We start from the raw sequence: 16,121 nt of genomic DNA, 5'->3' as shown, positions 1-16,121 counted from the left end.
ACAATCCCTCAGGCCAGAACATAATTTCCTCCTCTGCTTTACCATCAACAGTAGACTACTAAATATACTAAGTACTGCTTTTACAATCTTCTGAACCAGTGGTTCTCAAAGTAGGGTTCTCAGATCATCAGCAGCAGCATCACTGGGGAACTTGTTAGAAACTTAAAATTTCAGGCCCCACTCCAGACCAACGAAATCAGACACTCTGGGACTCTGGGGATGGATCCAGCAATCTGTGTTAACATGCCCTCTAGGTATTCTGAGGCATACTCAAGTCTGAGGACCAGTATTCTAAACTAGTGGTTGTTAATCCTAGGGAGCCATGCTTGGGCTTCAGGAGGACCAAAAAGCACCTGTAATTGTATCTAAAACCAAGTGTATGTCCATATATATTTTTCTAAGTGGATTGCTTTTATTCCTTTTATCTTCAAATGGGTTCAACAACTTCTAAATTTGGGACTGTTCCTTGCTTTCCGTTACTACCACCACTTACCCTTTGATCTAGTCCCTTTGCCCTCCAGTTTCCACCCTTTTCAATGTATCTCCACGTTGCAGTGACAATGATCATTCTAAAACAAGAATCTGATCATGGTCACTCTCCTGCTCAAAGGCCTTCAATGGCTCCCTACAGCTTATGAGAACGTAACCTCTCAGCACGACAAACAACACCTTTCATCAAAGCTGATTCTTTCACATGCATCGCTAGTCATTCTCAGCCTTTGGTCTAGCAATAATAAACTTTGAATATTCTGGACTTCGCTGGGGCTCTCATACCTCCCTGCCTTTGTATATTCTGCATGCTCTGTCTGGGAGGTCCTTCACTGTTCCTCTCTCCTTGTCTGGCTAACTCCTATTTGTTCAAGATTCAGTGCCAGCAATACCTCTTCTGGGAAGTCTTCCTTGAGGACTAAGTTTAAGTGGCCCTCCTATATGCTCCCAATTCTCCCTGTGATTATCCCTCTGGCAGTAGTTCTCAACATTTTGGTTTTGGGACCCCTTTACACTCTTACAAACTATTGAGGACCCTAAGAGATTTATAGGATATCTATCCATATTTACCACATTAGAAATCAAATCTGTTAAATTTAATATTTAAAAACTCATTTAAAAATAATCACAGACCCATTGTGTTAATAAAATATAAATGATGTATTTTTATGATATTTTTCAAAAAGAAATTTTGAGAAGAGTGGGATTGTTTTATATTTTTCAAGCCTTTTTAATGTCTAGTTTAATAGAAGAAAGCTGTATGCTCACATCTGTTTGTTCATTCAACCTGCTGTGATATTTTGGTTGAAACATATGAAGAAAATCTGGTCTCACACAGATAAGGAGTTGGAAAAGCAAAAACTATTTTCATAGCCTTTCTAGATAATTCTAGATATTCTTCTTTGATATTACACCAAACTTGACATGGGGTAGTTTCTTAGAGTGTAGTTGCCATGTGGACTGAATCTGAAACCACGTCAATTAACTTTTCATATTCTGCTATATTAAAATCTATGGGTCTTACACTTCGACGGCTCTGATTTTGTAAAAGCATGCATTGGTTATTTTGAAAACAGCTGTTCACTGAGTTGTAGAGATCTTCCAAATGTTCATGTTTCATTATATAATGTCGAAAAAATACACTTGTTAATATCACTGGTATTTTTAGCAGAAGTGTCTTTAAGTAGTGGAAAGCTGTCAAGCTCAAGGTGGTGGATACGAGTTTTACAAAATTTGGATTTTTGCGTGAAAACTCAACCACACAAGTGCTTTTTCTGGAGACAACCATGCTACTGGGGCTTGCAGCAGAAGTACTTACCATCTCTTCACACATATTAAAAAGATGTGTATGCTAGGGTGAAGGTTTAATAAAAATAATTTTTACTCCTCCATCAAGGGCATTCTTAAGTCAAACTAGCTTATTTTAAAAATCTTAAATTTTGTATGCTATGAGTGCAAGGAGGTGAAGAATACAAAATACCACCATTAGTGCAGTTTGGCACCACTGCCTTGATTCCTGCTAAGGGGCCAGCAGTTTAATCTCCTATTGCTTTTACACCACTAGTGCAAATGTCAACAAAGTGAAAAAAGTAAACAAGTCTTATATTATTGTGAAAATTGTTTTGACCTTGCAGACCCCCTGAAAGGGCCTCCAGGACCCTCAAGGTTCTGCGGATGGCACTTTGGGAACAGCTGCCCTAATTTCACATACGACTGTTACTTGTCGCTCATTAAGTTGCAAGTTCGATGTGGACCGTCTGTAACTGTCTTTTATGTGCCCTTGTCTAACAGTGTCTAGTACATAACACTCAATAAATATTCACATCTGCGGAATGAGAAAATAAATGACAAGTTATAGACAACGACCGCATAGCCTTCATCTTACTGCCTCTTTCTTAATTCAATCTGAACTTACACGTTCTGTAAAATTTTCCAAGTTTTTTCTCAATTAGGACGCCGGCCAATTACTTAAAGAGCTGTGGCGGGGGAGCTGTCTGTGTATAACAGTGACATTTAGAGTCTGGTCAAGTATTTATCTGCGACGCCCGAGAGTCATTCCTCCTGCACAGCCGGCACCAGCAGGCCAGGCCTCTTGGTTCCCCAGCCGTAGCTAGAGTAAAGACCGGAAAGAGCTGGGTCTCCCACGTTTACAGGAGCACGAGAATTTGCTCGAGTTGTGGCCGGGAAAAACAATCGATAAAAATCTTGGAGAGCAGAGAAGCTGAAGCCACAGCTTCCCGGACCGACAGCACCAGGCCTCGGCCTCGCGATAGCCGCCGGGTTACCGAGGCGACGCTTCCGGCTGGCGCGCGCAGCCCTGGGAGCAGGGGAGTCGTGAAACGGGCGGCTAGACCTGCCCGTCGCCGTGAATTCGCCAGCAGGAGCGCGCTCGCGGCCGCGCGTTCTCTGCTTTCCCGGCTCCGTCGCTGACGCGTCGTAGACGTTGGGGAGCGGGAGGCAGCGGCAGCGGGGTCGGGATGAACAGCGGCGGCGGCTTCGGTTTGGGCTTGGGCTTCGGCCTCACCCCTACGGCGGTGATTCAGGTGACGAATCTGTCGTCGGCGGTGACCAGCGAGCAGATGCGGACGCTTTTTTCTTTCCTAGGAGAAATCGAGGAGCTGCGGCTCTACCCCCCGGAGTAAGTGCTCGAGCTCGGCTGGGGGAGGGGCGCGGGCGCCATAGAGACCTCGGGAACCGAGGCGTGGGGGAGAGCGCGGACGGGGGCGCGCGGTGCCCGTCACGTGACGCCGGGCTTCCCTTGGTGCCCATGTTTCATGAGGGCGCGGGGGCCTGGGGCTCCGCAGGCCTGCCCTCCTTGTTAGTGGGACTTGGAGGGTTAACCCCTGCACCGGGCCCTTAGAGAGGCTTTAGACAGGTTGCCTTTTTCTTGCTTCTTGGACTTGTGGTCGCCGCCGGGTCCTCGAATTCATGCCTCCTCCCCCTTTTTTTTCCCGAACTTAAGATGGCCGCGGATGGGCCCGGAATAGTCCTCATGGCAGACGCCTGATAGCGTTTTGCAACGTGAAAAGCGCGGAGACTGCGCCTGAGAAACTGTCCAGTTCTTAGGGCCTCAGTGTCAGGCCGTTATTGCTGGCGAGAAAGCCTGCGGCTGACAAGGTGGAATCAGGGCTCTGTTTGTCCCCAGGGCGGTGTTCACAAACTTAGCATCTTCTTGGTTACCCTAACCGAGCCCATCCATGTTGATGAAGATCATGTCTATTCATCCTTTGGCAACAGATTAAAATTTCCTCCTGGAAGGTGACACGGTCCTGAACCTTTAAGAGAAAGTATCAGTCGGTGCGGGATTATCCCTGCTGTGTACTTCTAGAAGTCCAGATCTCGACTGGCGTTCACAGGTCGCAGACACTTCCTAAGTAGTGTATTTTGAAGTGAGATTTCCCTTGGATAATACTATCTACTCACAAAATTTGTAAGGGGTTTGCAGGTAGTTCACATTCTTACACGCATAAACTGTGTTTTTTTCTTTTAGATCTTGGAATCTTAAAATCATCAGTATTTTGTTGTGTCAAAATCCTTTGAAAGAAGGGATGATTGGGGTTTTACAAGTCAAAGAGAATAAAAAGCTCTTTACTTAAACATGGTGCATTAATGTGGAGTTAGTGTGTCACAAACTGTAATACATTTTGCAAGACTGTAACAGAAATAAAACACATGGGCCAGGCAAAATCCTTAACCGGTTTTTCCATAAGTGCAATCCCTTATTCCTGTTTTTCAAAAATATTGACATGCTTTACTAACAGCACGTTTTCTGCTCTGTAATGAAGTTGTCATAACCTGGTTCTTATGTTAAAGATGTGTTTGCAGATTTGGGCAGAAATGGATAAAAATGCAATAATAGTAGTTGTATTGAAGACGTAATTGTTTTGTGGTGTCATGGACATCTTTGGGAGCTGAGTAGAAATTCATTTGTTTTAAATTTGGGAATATATATCTTTAATAGAATGTGAAAATAATTTCTCGTTAACTTTGTAAGAATTCGGTTGGTAATATGAAAATTCAGATTTTAAATTTTATTCTTTTGGCATGAGGCAGTGATTCAGGTGCTTTTTAGTTTTTAAACATTAAGGATTAGTGTAGACATTCATTGTAAACGTTAAAAATTCTTATTTGTCATCTTTTTTATGCTGCCAGATGATAAGTAACCAGAATTTCTGTTTTAACTTTTTGCAAAATAAATGAATCTCATATGTCATGGAAACCTTTTTACAGTAGTAGGAAATCTTTTTTTTTTTTTTCAGTAAGCTTATTATTGAGGTATAATGTGCATACGGAAAAGTGCATGGATAAGTGTACAGCATCATGAATTTTCACAAAGTGAAAATACCTGTGTAACCAGCACCCAGATAAGGATTATCTGCACCCTGTAAATTCCCCTGTGCCCCCTGTCAAGTGACTAACCCCTGAAGGGTAATCTTGTCCTATTTCTAACACCATTTCTAACATCAACACCTGTGTTGATTTTATGCTCGCTGGGTTTCTTCACTGCTCTGGTCTTAAAAAGTACTAATAAGAAAGGTAAAATCTGTCAACTACTTATTTAAGTTTATTTTGTTAAAAAAATTAATATAACCAGTATAGTCACTTTGAGAAATGGAGAAAAAGAAACACCACATGTGATACCACCCTCTCAAAACCTCTGTCCATTTTCATGTAATTCCCTCTAGTCCTTTTGATATGTGTGTTTATTTTAATATAGTGTAATCCAAGGATTTATACACTGTGATTGTAAACTTTTTTCATTCACCCTGTAATAAGCATTTTTCATATTGCTGCATTTTATTTATGGTAATAATATTTAAAGACTGTAATATGTCTTAAGTGTTAATGTGTTTTTGAAATTCTGTCATTGGATATTTGGTTGCTTGTGTGTGTGTGTGTTATAAGTCAGTGGATTTTAGCTAGAAGCATTTGAAAATGTGTATTTCTGATTGTCAACCATGAATGAGGCCTGCTGGCATTTAGTGGGTGTTAGTAATTCATAAGAAAGTCTTACACAAGGAAGAATTGTGCCATCCAGAGTGTCACTGGAGCCCTACTGAGAAACCCTGTTATGATTAATGTTTTCGTACATAAACTGTATACTTTGTCCATGTTTTGGATTATATCCTTTTTGATTGATCCTCAAAGGATGTATATTAATATAATAAAATACTGGATATATTATTACCACATTGACTTTTTAAAACATTGTACAGTGCTGTCACCATATTTAATGAAAAACAAAATAACCAGTTAGGACCCAGGAAATTTAACTGATGCTCAAAAAGTTGGTTCTGTGATTTCTGCATTAAATTCCCACTGAGAAATTCTGATTTTGGGAAAATGATTGTAGGAAGTTTTATATTAAAAAAAGTGAAACTTGATTCAACAAATGTGGTCAAAGTAAAATCTGCTTTATTTGGGTGCTGCTTTGGGAACCGCTACTTTCTTTAGACCAGATGGAGTATGTAGCCCCCTTCTAAAAATTAAAACTGTAGGTCAAAATTACACTTTAAAATGATAATGCTATTTAATTAAAAAAAAAGTAAATCTATTCATTAGTTTAGATATACTAGAGAGATCTAAATATAAGACTTGGAAACATACTGATTTATGCATAAACTAATACATTTGTGTGCTGAGATATTCATCATTGCTCTTTAGGCTTGCCGCTGTATCATATTTTAGCCTATAATGTTCAAAATAAAAGTGTTATTACCTCTCCTGAAAAGCGCAAATGTTTACATTTTTATAAAGTAAATGTAAATTGATCTTTACTCTCCATTTTAAGGAAGGTGATTAGAGATGAAGGTGAAGAAAATTGCTTAAAGCAGTGGTGTAGACGTGTCTAGTATCCATGCTCCTATGATGATGCTGTTCAGAGCAGACCAGTCTATTTTAACCAGTCGGTGGGGCTTCTCAAATGTTGGGGGCATGTCTTAACATGTAGTTGCTTTACTAACCATGCTCATATTTCCTATTCCTGTGGATGTTTTAAATTTGAAAAGATGTGGGTTTCAAGTAGGAGTATTTGGAAATGTGTTTTTATTTTCAACAGTGATTATTTAGGTTTCCATTCTTTCACAAAAGGATCTGTCAATTTAGGAAATGTACTTTGAGTGGTGGCTTGTGAGGTTCTTGAAAATTTCAGTGATAAAAGAGAGTATATTGTTGCAATTGCTAGGGCTGTAGTAGCTCAGTTTAATTACAGATTTTTTTGGTGGCAAAGGACAGAAACAATGCTACCAATCTAGCTCAAAAAGAGACATTACTAAAAAGATGGAGATTTCCCTAAATTGAAGAATAAAGACTGTAGTACAGTTAGGCCTTGTGGGAACTGGGACTGGGACGCAGAAAGGTATCAGCATCTAAGGTGACTATCTGCGTCTTCTCACAGGCTTTATTGTTGGCTCAGTTTGTTTCTGTGTATCTGTTCAGTTTCTTTGAAGTCTTATTCTGTACTCACTCATCTGGCATCTGACCCAGGCCCTGTCTCTAAGTGATTTTCCAGACCAAGAGAAATTATCTGATTGTTCCAAGTCCCTTTAGTCAAGCCACGCAAATTATGGGTTGCTGGTTAGCCAGTGAAATGGGCCCTTGTGTCATGTGGCTAATGAGTTGTAGCTGGACGTGTTTACAAGATATGTTGAGGGTTTCACGACAGGAAACGGATAAAGGTCTATGCTGAAAGTATGTAGAATGTCTTGGTAGCATGTATAGGAGGGGTACCTAAATCACTTTGGTATCTTAAAATGGCTTTCCAGAAGACTTGTAAACCTGACCCTTGAAGAAAAGTGGAATTACCATTCAAAAAGGGAGTTAGAGAGGACATCATAGCCAAATGGAACAACATGTCCAAAGATGGCCCAGATGTTCAGGATGTGTTCTGTGAACCACAGGTATTTTGGTGCATTTAGATGACGAACCAAGAACGGAAGGGTGGCTTTGAGGAAATTTAAGGAGTGGAGTGATATGATGAAATTTAGGGTTTAGAAAGATTACTCTGGCAGCTTTTGTGGAAGACCATTAATAAGGAGTTGAGATTGGAGGATTGGTTAGGAGCCATTGTAGTAATCCAGGTGAGAGATGATGAGGGCCTGAATTAAGACATTGATAATGAGGATGATGAAAGAATTAATGTGACAGGTACTTGGGAGGCAGTCTTCACATGATTTAATGACCAGTTGTCTGAATAAAGAGAGAAGAGTCAAAGATGGAAACAACCCTCAAATTGTAGTTTGGTAAAAACAGATGATTACTTATACTAAACTGGTGGGGTGGGGAACGCTACCCATTGTGGTCACTCACGCTGGGTTGAAGCTGCTGTGGCAGCCACCCGTCTCTCAAGTGTTGCTGGTCTCTGTGGCAGAGGAAAAGAGCCGAGCAGTGCCGCTTAAAGCTACTAAATAGTGACACATGTCAGTTTTGCTCCTATTTAATTAGCCAAAGCAAGTTGCATGGCCACTTTTAAACTTCAAGGAACAATGAAATGGAATTTTACCATGTAGTCAGAAGGAGATTTGGAAATATTTGGTGAACAGATTAATTCACTAATAATTTAGTGAACATTAGTGACTCCCAGATTTTGAGTTGGGTAATGTATCTTTAACTGAGATATAAAGTATAGGACAAAGGGCAACATTGACAGGAAGGAGGATGATGAATTTATTTTAGACTCACTAAATTAAGGGGTGGGCCCCATGACTATCAAGGTGTACTGTTGCAGCAGGCGCTTGGATCTAGGAGTCTAGAGCTCAGGAGAGGTCTAAATTGGAGATTTGGTAACGTAAAGGTGAGTTAAATCCGGATGCGAATATGTTTACCTCAGTGACAGATGCATAAAGTACTTGACTTAAATGTTGAGGAGAGGAGGGTTGTTGGAATGGGCTGGCCTGAAGCCTGAAGTGGATGACCTTAGGCAGGAGTGAATTGAGTTGAGCTGAGTGAGAAAGAGGTAGGGTCTTATTTTCATTTTTGCAACTTTAATTAGCCTGACTACTTTAATGTTAATAATAATAAAAATAGTTTAAAGTTCTAAACGCAAATATAATTTATCATCACAGTGTTTGGTCAATAGCATAATTATGTATATTTAACCATTATCAAGATGGATTTGTTGTTATATGTGAAAGATTTTTTTATTTTAAAAATGATGAATATTTGTGGAATTACTAATTAAATACTACATTAAAATAGTTTAAAAATTCTCGATTAGTTGAATGATTAAGGTTGCATGAGATATTTAATTAGTTGATTAGACTTTAAGTCCCATCTTTGCCATTTGCCAGGTCTAGGATTATGATCAACTTCCTTGACTTGTTTTGTAAAGTAAACTACTGTTATTGCACAAGGCATATGTGATATTTTTCAAATGATCTCTCTTCTTTTTTAGTGTGAAAAATCATAATGTTTTCAAGGATTGAGCATTTATCTTATTTATTAGATATATATTTAGTTTGGGTCTTTTCTTTCTTGCTAAGACACTTATAGACTTCAACTGAAAATAATTATGGACAGATTGACAAAATGATCATCCATGAGGATAGGATATTTTGGAATCTAACAAGATGGAGTCATATTATGGAAAAATTGCTTTCATCTGTGCTGTGTCTAGTTCCTTTTTACTATAGGCCTGCCTAGATTGAACTGAATCTAGAGGGACTTGTAAGAGTCTATGCTCTTTTGCATATGAAATATGTAAAATTTTGTTTGCAAAATCTTTTGTCTGGAAAATCACAAGGCTACCTAGCCTAAAATAGCCTAGTAAGTATATGAAAAAGACCTTAATTTTAGGTTCCATGTTATCTGATTGTTTCAAAGACTGTTGTGAAGTTTTTAGTGATTTAAATGCCAGGGAGTCACATTAGGAAGGGTTGCAAGTGGTTACAAAACTTGGAGTCTTGGGGCCGGCCCGGTGGCGCAAGCGGTTAAGTGCGCGCGCTCCGCTGCGGCGGCCCGGGGTTCGCTGGTTCGGATCCGGGGCGCGCACCGACTCACTGCTTGGCAAGCCATGCTGTGGCGGCGTCCCATATAAAGTGGAGGAAGATGGGCACAGATGTTAGCCCAGGGCCGTCTTCCTCAGCAAAAAAAAAAAAAAAAAAAAGAGGAGGATTGGCGGATGTTAGCACAGGGCTGATCTCCTCACAAAAAAAAAAAAAAAAAAAAAAAACTTGGAGTCTTGAGAATTGGGGCTTTTATAAAGGGATTTTGCCTACTGATGATGATACACTGGTTGAACATCTTTGGGTTAAATCAGCTGTTTACACATTTCATTCAGATTAAGAATTCATTTATTTAAATTTCAGGTTTTCACAAATAAGGCTCTAGGCCTGCCTAGATTGCCTCAGTCTTTGCAAACAAATCACCATTAAAATACTAAATTTTGCTAATTCATGTCTTAATGATACTTAGCACCAAAAATTCTTGCCTTGATTATGTAATATGATGTAAAGATGTAAGAAAGAAATTTTAAATGAAAGTGACAAAAACCAAGTGTTTATTAGTCCAATCGTTTTTCTTTTTATCTTGCAGCAACGCGCCTCTTGCTTTTTCTTCCAAAGTATGTTATGTTAAGTTTCGTGACCCATCAAGTGTTGGCGTGGCCCAGCATCTAACTAACACGGTTTTTATTGACAGAGCTCTCATAGTTGTTCCTTGTGCTGAAGGTTGGTATCTCACATGTTTTTTTCTATTATTTAAATCTCTGTCCTGTCTGTTACTAACTTTGGTTTTCCTGGAAATTGGCAAGTAGATAGTACTCGGGGGTGTGTGTGTGTTTAAGAATGAAATTTGGAGAATGAAGGAAGTTTTATCTAATAATGAAATATATTAAAATGGTTAATTTATTACTTAATGTATGTTTGAGATTTTATAGCTAAACATTTAAAAACTTCATAAATTACTTGGCTTTTCTGGTTTGCTTTGGCTTTCTCTAGTCAATTTGCAAGTTGTAAAGAAAGCTTTTTCAAATTAAAAAAAGTATTAAGTAGGGAAAATTATTTTAAATGTGTAAGTAAGCAAGCATTTGCCCCTGTGTATATAGTATTAATGATATTACATAAATTAAACTAGTGTACACATTTTGCCAAATTAGAGTTAAATGATATTTGTTTATAAGAAAAAATTTTCATAATTTAAGCTTTAAGTATCCTCTTAAGGTAATTTACCTTAGTTGTTACTGAGACCATTATTTCATATTCATTGTAATTGTTTGCTTTGCAACTGGAATTTACTTTTTTCTTTTACTGGCTTTTTTTGGGGGAGGAGGCAGTTGAAGAAAAATCACAGAAAGCAATTTTCCAAAGCCTCAATCAAGGAAGTAGTTGTTGAAGATGGGAACAAGGCCAAAGGCCTTTTATTTATTTGTTAAATTTATGACTTGACCTGCTTTAAGAGCTAATTATTACTAATATTTATTTTTTTAGTAACTTCTGTTTACAGAGCCACTCACATGTAATAGGCTGTGCTGAATTTGACAGTTCTGGTGTGTAATTAACTTGTATTCAGAACACTGACTATGGCATGTGTACATGGATTTTAGAATTGGGTTATTATGATTTAAATGTCTTTAAAATATATTTTCACTGGTGACTGGTGCTAACTGCAACATAAAAAATTTATCTGAAACAGTTTACTGAGCTTTCGTATGTAATGTTTTAAAACATCTTTTAGAAACCAAGCTAACATTAAAATAACTTAATGTATAATAAAGTTTGCTACACTTTCAAGACTTTATGCTTATTTCAGAATACCTATTCTGGGATGTCAAAAACATTACAGTCAGATACAGTGAGTACCATTCTGTTATTTTTGAAGTTCCAGAATAGGACATTCTGAATTTTTTCAGATAAATTTGAAAGTATTTTTCCCATGCCTGGGGGTTAGAGTGGGGTAGGGAGAATAAAAATAGATGAAAATTAATTATTTCCTAAATCTGTGCTTATCTACTGATCCTTAAGGGGACAGTGAGCCCAAAATTGGAGAGCAAGGTGAGAAAAGAGCTGGTAATGGTTTAGTTCTGCACATCAAGTTCATATCAATTTCACACCAAATGAACTGCATGGGAAAAAAGCAATCAGGTAGAAGGTTTATTAAATGGGAATATTAATTATATCAGAAAATTATGCCACCAGCAGCACAGGATCTTGTGTTATGTTGGCTTATTACTGAATTGGAAGAAATAATTTTATCAGTCTTGCTTTGTTGGAACCTTGCTGTAGTCCCATAGAATTTTTCATTTATGTGAGAAGCCCTGACCGTGATTTTTCATAAACGTTCAAGGTTATGGGCGTGTAGAGGTTCCCTTTTTTGTTTGTTTTACTTGATAGACGTGAATAAATGCACATGTATTATAATAGCTTTTGAATGTTTTTAATATTACCATTTGGAGACAAAGTTTCACTATTTTTGAACATGAAAATTTAAGCATATTTTTATTGCAATTTAGTTATAAGTATTTTAGAACTCTAACCTAGGAAATAATTGGTATTGGAAAAACTTTCATATGTACGTTTTTTCATTAGTTAAACTAAATACAATAGAGATGAATTTATAGAACCTGAAGAATGTCACAGTGAGCTGTTAAAGATCTGATTATGCACTATAAGCGAAGTAATACTGTATTATTTTACTAAAAAAGATAGCAAAGTGAGTTTGAAATAAACCAAAGGAAAGAGTTCCAGTGGAGTAAGTTCTGTAAGAGGAGATATACTGTGGTGCTGTAAGCAGTCTCCTGTTTACTTCACTGCTTGCATTCTTTCCTTGATGTTATAGAAACAGCAGTATGAAAGAAATAAGAAAACCATAGAAACAATTTTAAGAAAAGTTTTTTCAGTTTCTTTCAATTTGCTGTTTTTTCAGTGCAGACAGTAATATGAGAGGATCCTAAGCTGTATAAGTCATGTTTGATGTGTAGTAGTTTCATATATAGTAAGCATTAGCTATTGTTAATAAAACATGCCATTTCAAAATAAAATATACTTTTCATTATACTCATCCAAATATGACCTCTTTTTGTTGTTGCGTGCATCTCAGATTTCTTTTTATAAATGTTAACACTTAGAAAAAGATAAGGTCAAACATAACAAGGGTGTCAGCCTAATCATCAGTCGTAACTTTATGTCCACATTTTCTGGTAGATGGATTTTGACTATTAATTTGGTTTTGTATGTTTTCTCTATGTGATATTTGTGCATTATTAGATGACTAGACTGGCCAAGGCAGACCTGTTACACTTGCCTGAGTTAGGCATTGTTTGCCATGCCACTAAACCTGCCGTCAAGTGAAACCTTCATTGGGGAAATGAGATCGGAGTCTGAACCGCAGAAGATGGACGCCCTGTCTCTGTTTTTTATTGTTTTACTTTTATTTCATTTTCTTTATTTTGTCCCTTTTTTTTGTTTTTGTTTTTGTTTTTGTTTTGTTAAATCTCTTTCACTTTAACTTGTGAGCTGGTTTTCCAGTTCTTTGTAAATGGTATTCCATTAAGAGTTCATAACGTTGTGTTGCAAATTATGTTGGGAGATGATTAGCAGAGTCAACCTTAAGATAAAATAAATTTTCACAGTAAATTAGGATACAGTGTTGTGAAGCTTAGAGTGAGTCTTAACTGGTGTTGATAGGCTGATCAAGCACTTTTTGTTCTTGAAACACTAAAACACTGGTCAGATTCTTAGGAACACTTTTTGATCTCAATGCAACATTTTTGCAGCTTTTCTCCCAAGTCTGCATCTCTCATAAAAACCAACTGATAGCTTTTAGTTTTCATCCTTCCCCCTAGAATTTTAGGCATACAAAATCATCAAGGAAAATAAGTAAATTTCTTATAAAAATTGGGGGGTAGAGGACAAGAACAGACTTTCACTTTTATGATAGTTCGTAGAAAATAACATTTCCTTGACGTATAAAGACTTTTAGTTTCCTGTGTGGGGAATGGATATTTGAGAAACTGGAGTACTTACTTGTGTGTGTGTTTCTCTGCTTGCTTGAATTTTTTGTTGAAAAATTTTCAGAGGTTACTAGCTTCTGAATGGATTCTAAGATTAGGATTAATACTTTAATACTGTGAGAGATGTTTTTCCTCTCAGTTGTTTTTGAGGAGTATAGTTTGGGAAAAATGCTGAATGCTTACTGGTTTTATACTTTTGTACACTGATAGTATTTGGAGTGTAAATTTGATAGAATTCTATCGTGGACATTAAGGGATGGAACTTTTTTCTTAAAGTATTTTTATTGGTAATTAGAATAAGAAAACAATATTTTGCTTACAGTTAGACTTAATATTTATAATAGTTTGTTACTACTGTTAGAGGCAGTGAGGGTCAGACAATTATGCTGATAGTTTTTTTAAGCCAAAAGTAAAAGTCTTTATAATATTAAGTGATCAACTTTTGGCTTGTGTTGAATACCCTTTTTGTTTGTGTAGTCTTTCTATACTGTCTTATATGGATAGTTTTGCTTATTTAATTGATAAGTAATGTTAAATTGGGGACATTATTAGACTGGAACTCTTAATTTGTTTTTTAGATGCATAAATTAGGGTAGTGAAGTATAGAGTTTGCACCTCAGAACCTCAATTGATTTATCAAGATGTGTTCAGTTTTTACAAACATTTTAAAAGTAATACCTATTTATGATAAAACAGGTCTGATAGCAATATAAATAGTATAGTATATATGTGGGTATACAGATACATGTGTGTTAATACTAGTAACTAATAAATATAAAACAAATTATTGTTTTTTGATGTTTTCAGTAAGGCCTAGTTACCTTTTATTTATCTTTATGCATGTTAAAAAATCTGTGCTTATGCAGAATTTACACGAAATAATAAAATAACTTTGTTTTTGAAATTAGTACATTAAGGTAGTATAGACTTAGATGTTGCGAAGCTTAGAAAAAAGTAGGCATTTGCTAAAGCTAATAAAATGTAGTTTTTCTGTTCCTTTAAGTCAGGCATAATCATTATTTAAAGCAAGTTTTCAGATTGTCTTGAATTCCATCCATGTTTAGAGATATATTCAGATAATGTTGTTTAGAGATTTATCCCCGCACATCTGGTTGTTTTAAATAGAATTTTTACCACTAAAACCTAGCATGGTGCTTTTGAAAATTTACTCCATATGCTATTTTCAATTTAGCTTGACTTCGTACACTGTGTTTTAAATTACTTTTGAAGAATTCTTATGGAAATATGTAGGCAACTACCACATAATTATGAGTAGTTCTTTTAAAATAACTGTATGTAGTGAACTTTTTAATATTTTTTTTGGATGGAGGAGAGAGACGACCAGGAAAAATGCATGAAAGTTGCAGTCCTCATCAAAATCAATTGCTTAGAGTTCAGTAATTAAATATGGCAAATTGATGTACTTATTTCAGAGTAAATTTTTCATTTTTTAGTTGTAGAGATTTTTTTTCTTCTTAGTGTCTAAGATTATTTTAGTATTGTTGCCATTATTGTTATTAGGCAGTTAAGATGTTTATAAGCAAGACATTTAGGCATTAACCACCCTTCTTCAGATAAGTATACATAAATTGGTTCTAAAAGTCAATAGTTTAAGAAGTTTCCTGAGAGTAGGAAACTTTTTTGTTAGTCATTCTCAAAAATTTTAAGTTTCCCGAGGCATATTCTTTGGAACTAGATTCTTTTAGGCATCTCCAGTGTTGGTGAGATTCCTTATTAATTGAGTGGGTAGAGGCTTCCTTTTAAATTGAAGCTGATTACAAGCAGTGGGCCTTTGTGTTTTTCTGTCTGCTTAAAGTTGAATGGAATCTATTGGAAGGTTATCAAAATTGTTTGCATCACAAGTAGGTAGTTTCAGTAGCAGGATAGGGGCACTTAGTAAGGAACAAATTTCAATTCGCACATATTTGTTTTCTCTTTTTCTTTTTTTTGACTAATTTGGTTATTTGCCATTTCTGGGGATTAAACTTTAAAAAATGTTCTTCTTTTCTGTATCTGATGTTCTGTGTGCTATTAGTGATGCAGCCAACACGAACGGTTGTCATGTGTAACACAACTTTCGATCACCGCGAAAACACCGTCCTGGGAAAGCGTCCATGCTTGATATCGTTTGGTTCATGAACATTAAGTTTCCAGTACAGGTGACCCATAGCTCAAAGTGTTAAATAATTGTCTACATTATTCAGTTTTTAAAATAATATTCCATTAATGAGATTGTTAGTCTTTGAAGTTTTGCTCACTTTTGTTTTTCCTAGTAGAGCAGGATAAAAGGAAAGACTTAAGTTCTTAATTATTTCTTTATATGGATCTGATAGATTCATTTATTATTATTATTTTTTAAGTGCAAGGGTAATTGTAAAATCATAGTGTAAAGTTTGTGTGGTGTTTCTGCTTTCTGTAATGTTTGAAACTTGCCTCTGCAGGTAAAATCCCAGAGGAATCTAAAGCCCTCTCTTTATTGGCTCCTGCTCCAACCATGACAAGTCTGATGCCTGGTGCAGGCTTGCTTCCCATACCGACCCCAAACCCCTTGACTACAGTAAGTACTGTACACCCTCTTCTAAAAGGGTGAATGTTCAACTGTGTAGTCAGTTGAAGAAAGAGCTTAGAAAATTATTTCCATTTTGAATCTTTTTTTTAATGGAGAGGATTAGAAATGTCTACTAAA

The 16,121-nt window shown here is 36.7% G+C and overlaps 1 protein-coding gene across 3 annotated transcripts in view; it reads left to right on the top strand.

Annotated features, from left to right (window-relative positions):
- The first annotated feature begins 2,839 nt into the window (after nt 1–2,839).
- Nucleotides 2,840–16,121, top strand: part of SREK1 (splicing regulatory glutamic acid and lysine rich protein 1) — a 38,233-nt gene continuing 24,951 nt past the window's right edge. Inside the window, exons 1-3 of one of the 3 annotated variants that reach the window (XM_058563966.1) lie at nt 2,840–3,127; nt 10,021–10,154; nt 15,877–15,992. In XM_058563966.1, the coding sequence (XP_058419949.1) occupies nt 2,967–3,127; nt 10,021–10,154; nt 15,877–15,992 (411 nt within the window). In that variant the 5' untranslated portion in view covers nt 2,840–2,966. Of the gene's footprint in view, nt 3,128–10,020; nt 10,155–15,530; nt 15,595–15,876; nt 15,993–16,121 lie in introns of those variants that run through there. The other 2 variants (XM_058563964.1, XM_058563967.1) reach the window with 2 other exon arrangements.

This window comes from Diceros bicornis, chromosome 20 (genome assembly GCF_020826845.1).
Source record: "Diceros bicornis minor isolate mBicDic1 chromosome 20, mDicBic1.mat.cur, whole genome shotgun sequence".
Lineage (NCBI taxonomy): Eukaryota > Metazoa > Chordata > Mammalia > Perissodactyla > Rhinocerotidae > Diceros > Diceros bicornis.
This window is presented reverse-complemented; position numbering and strand designations above follow the sequence as displayed.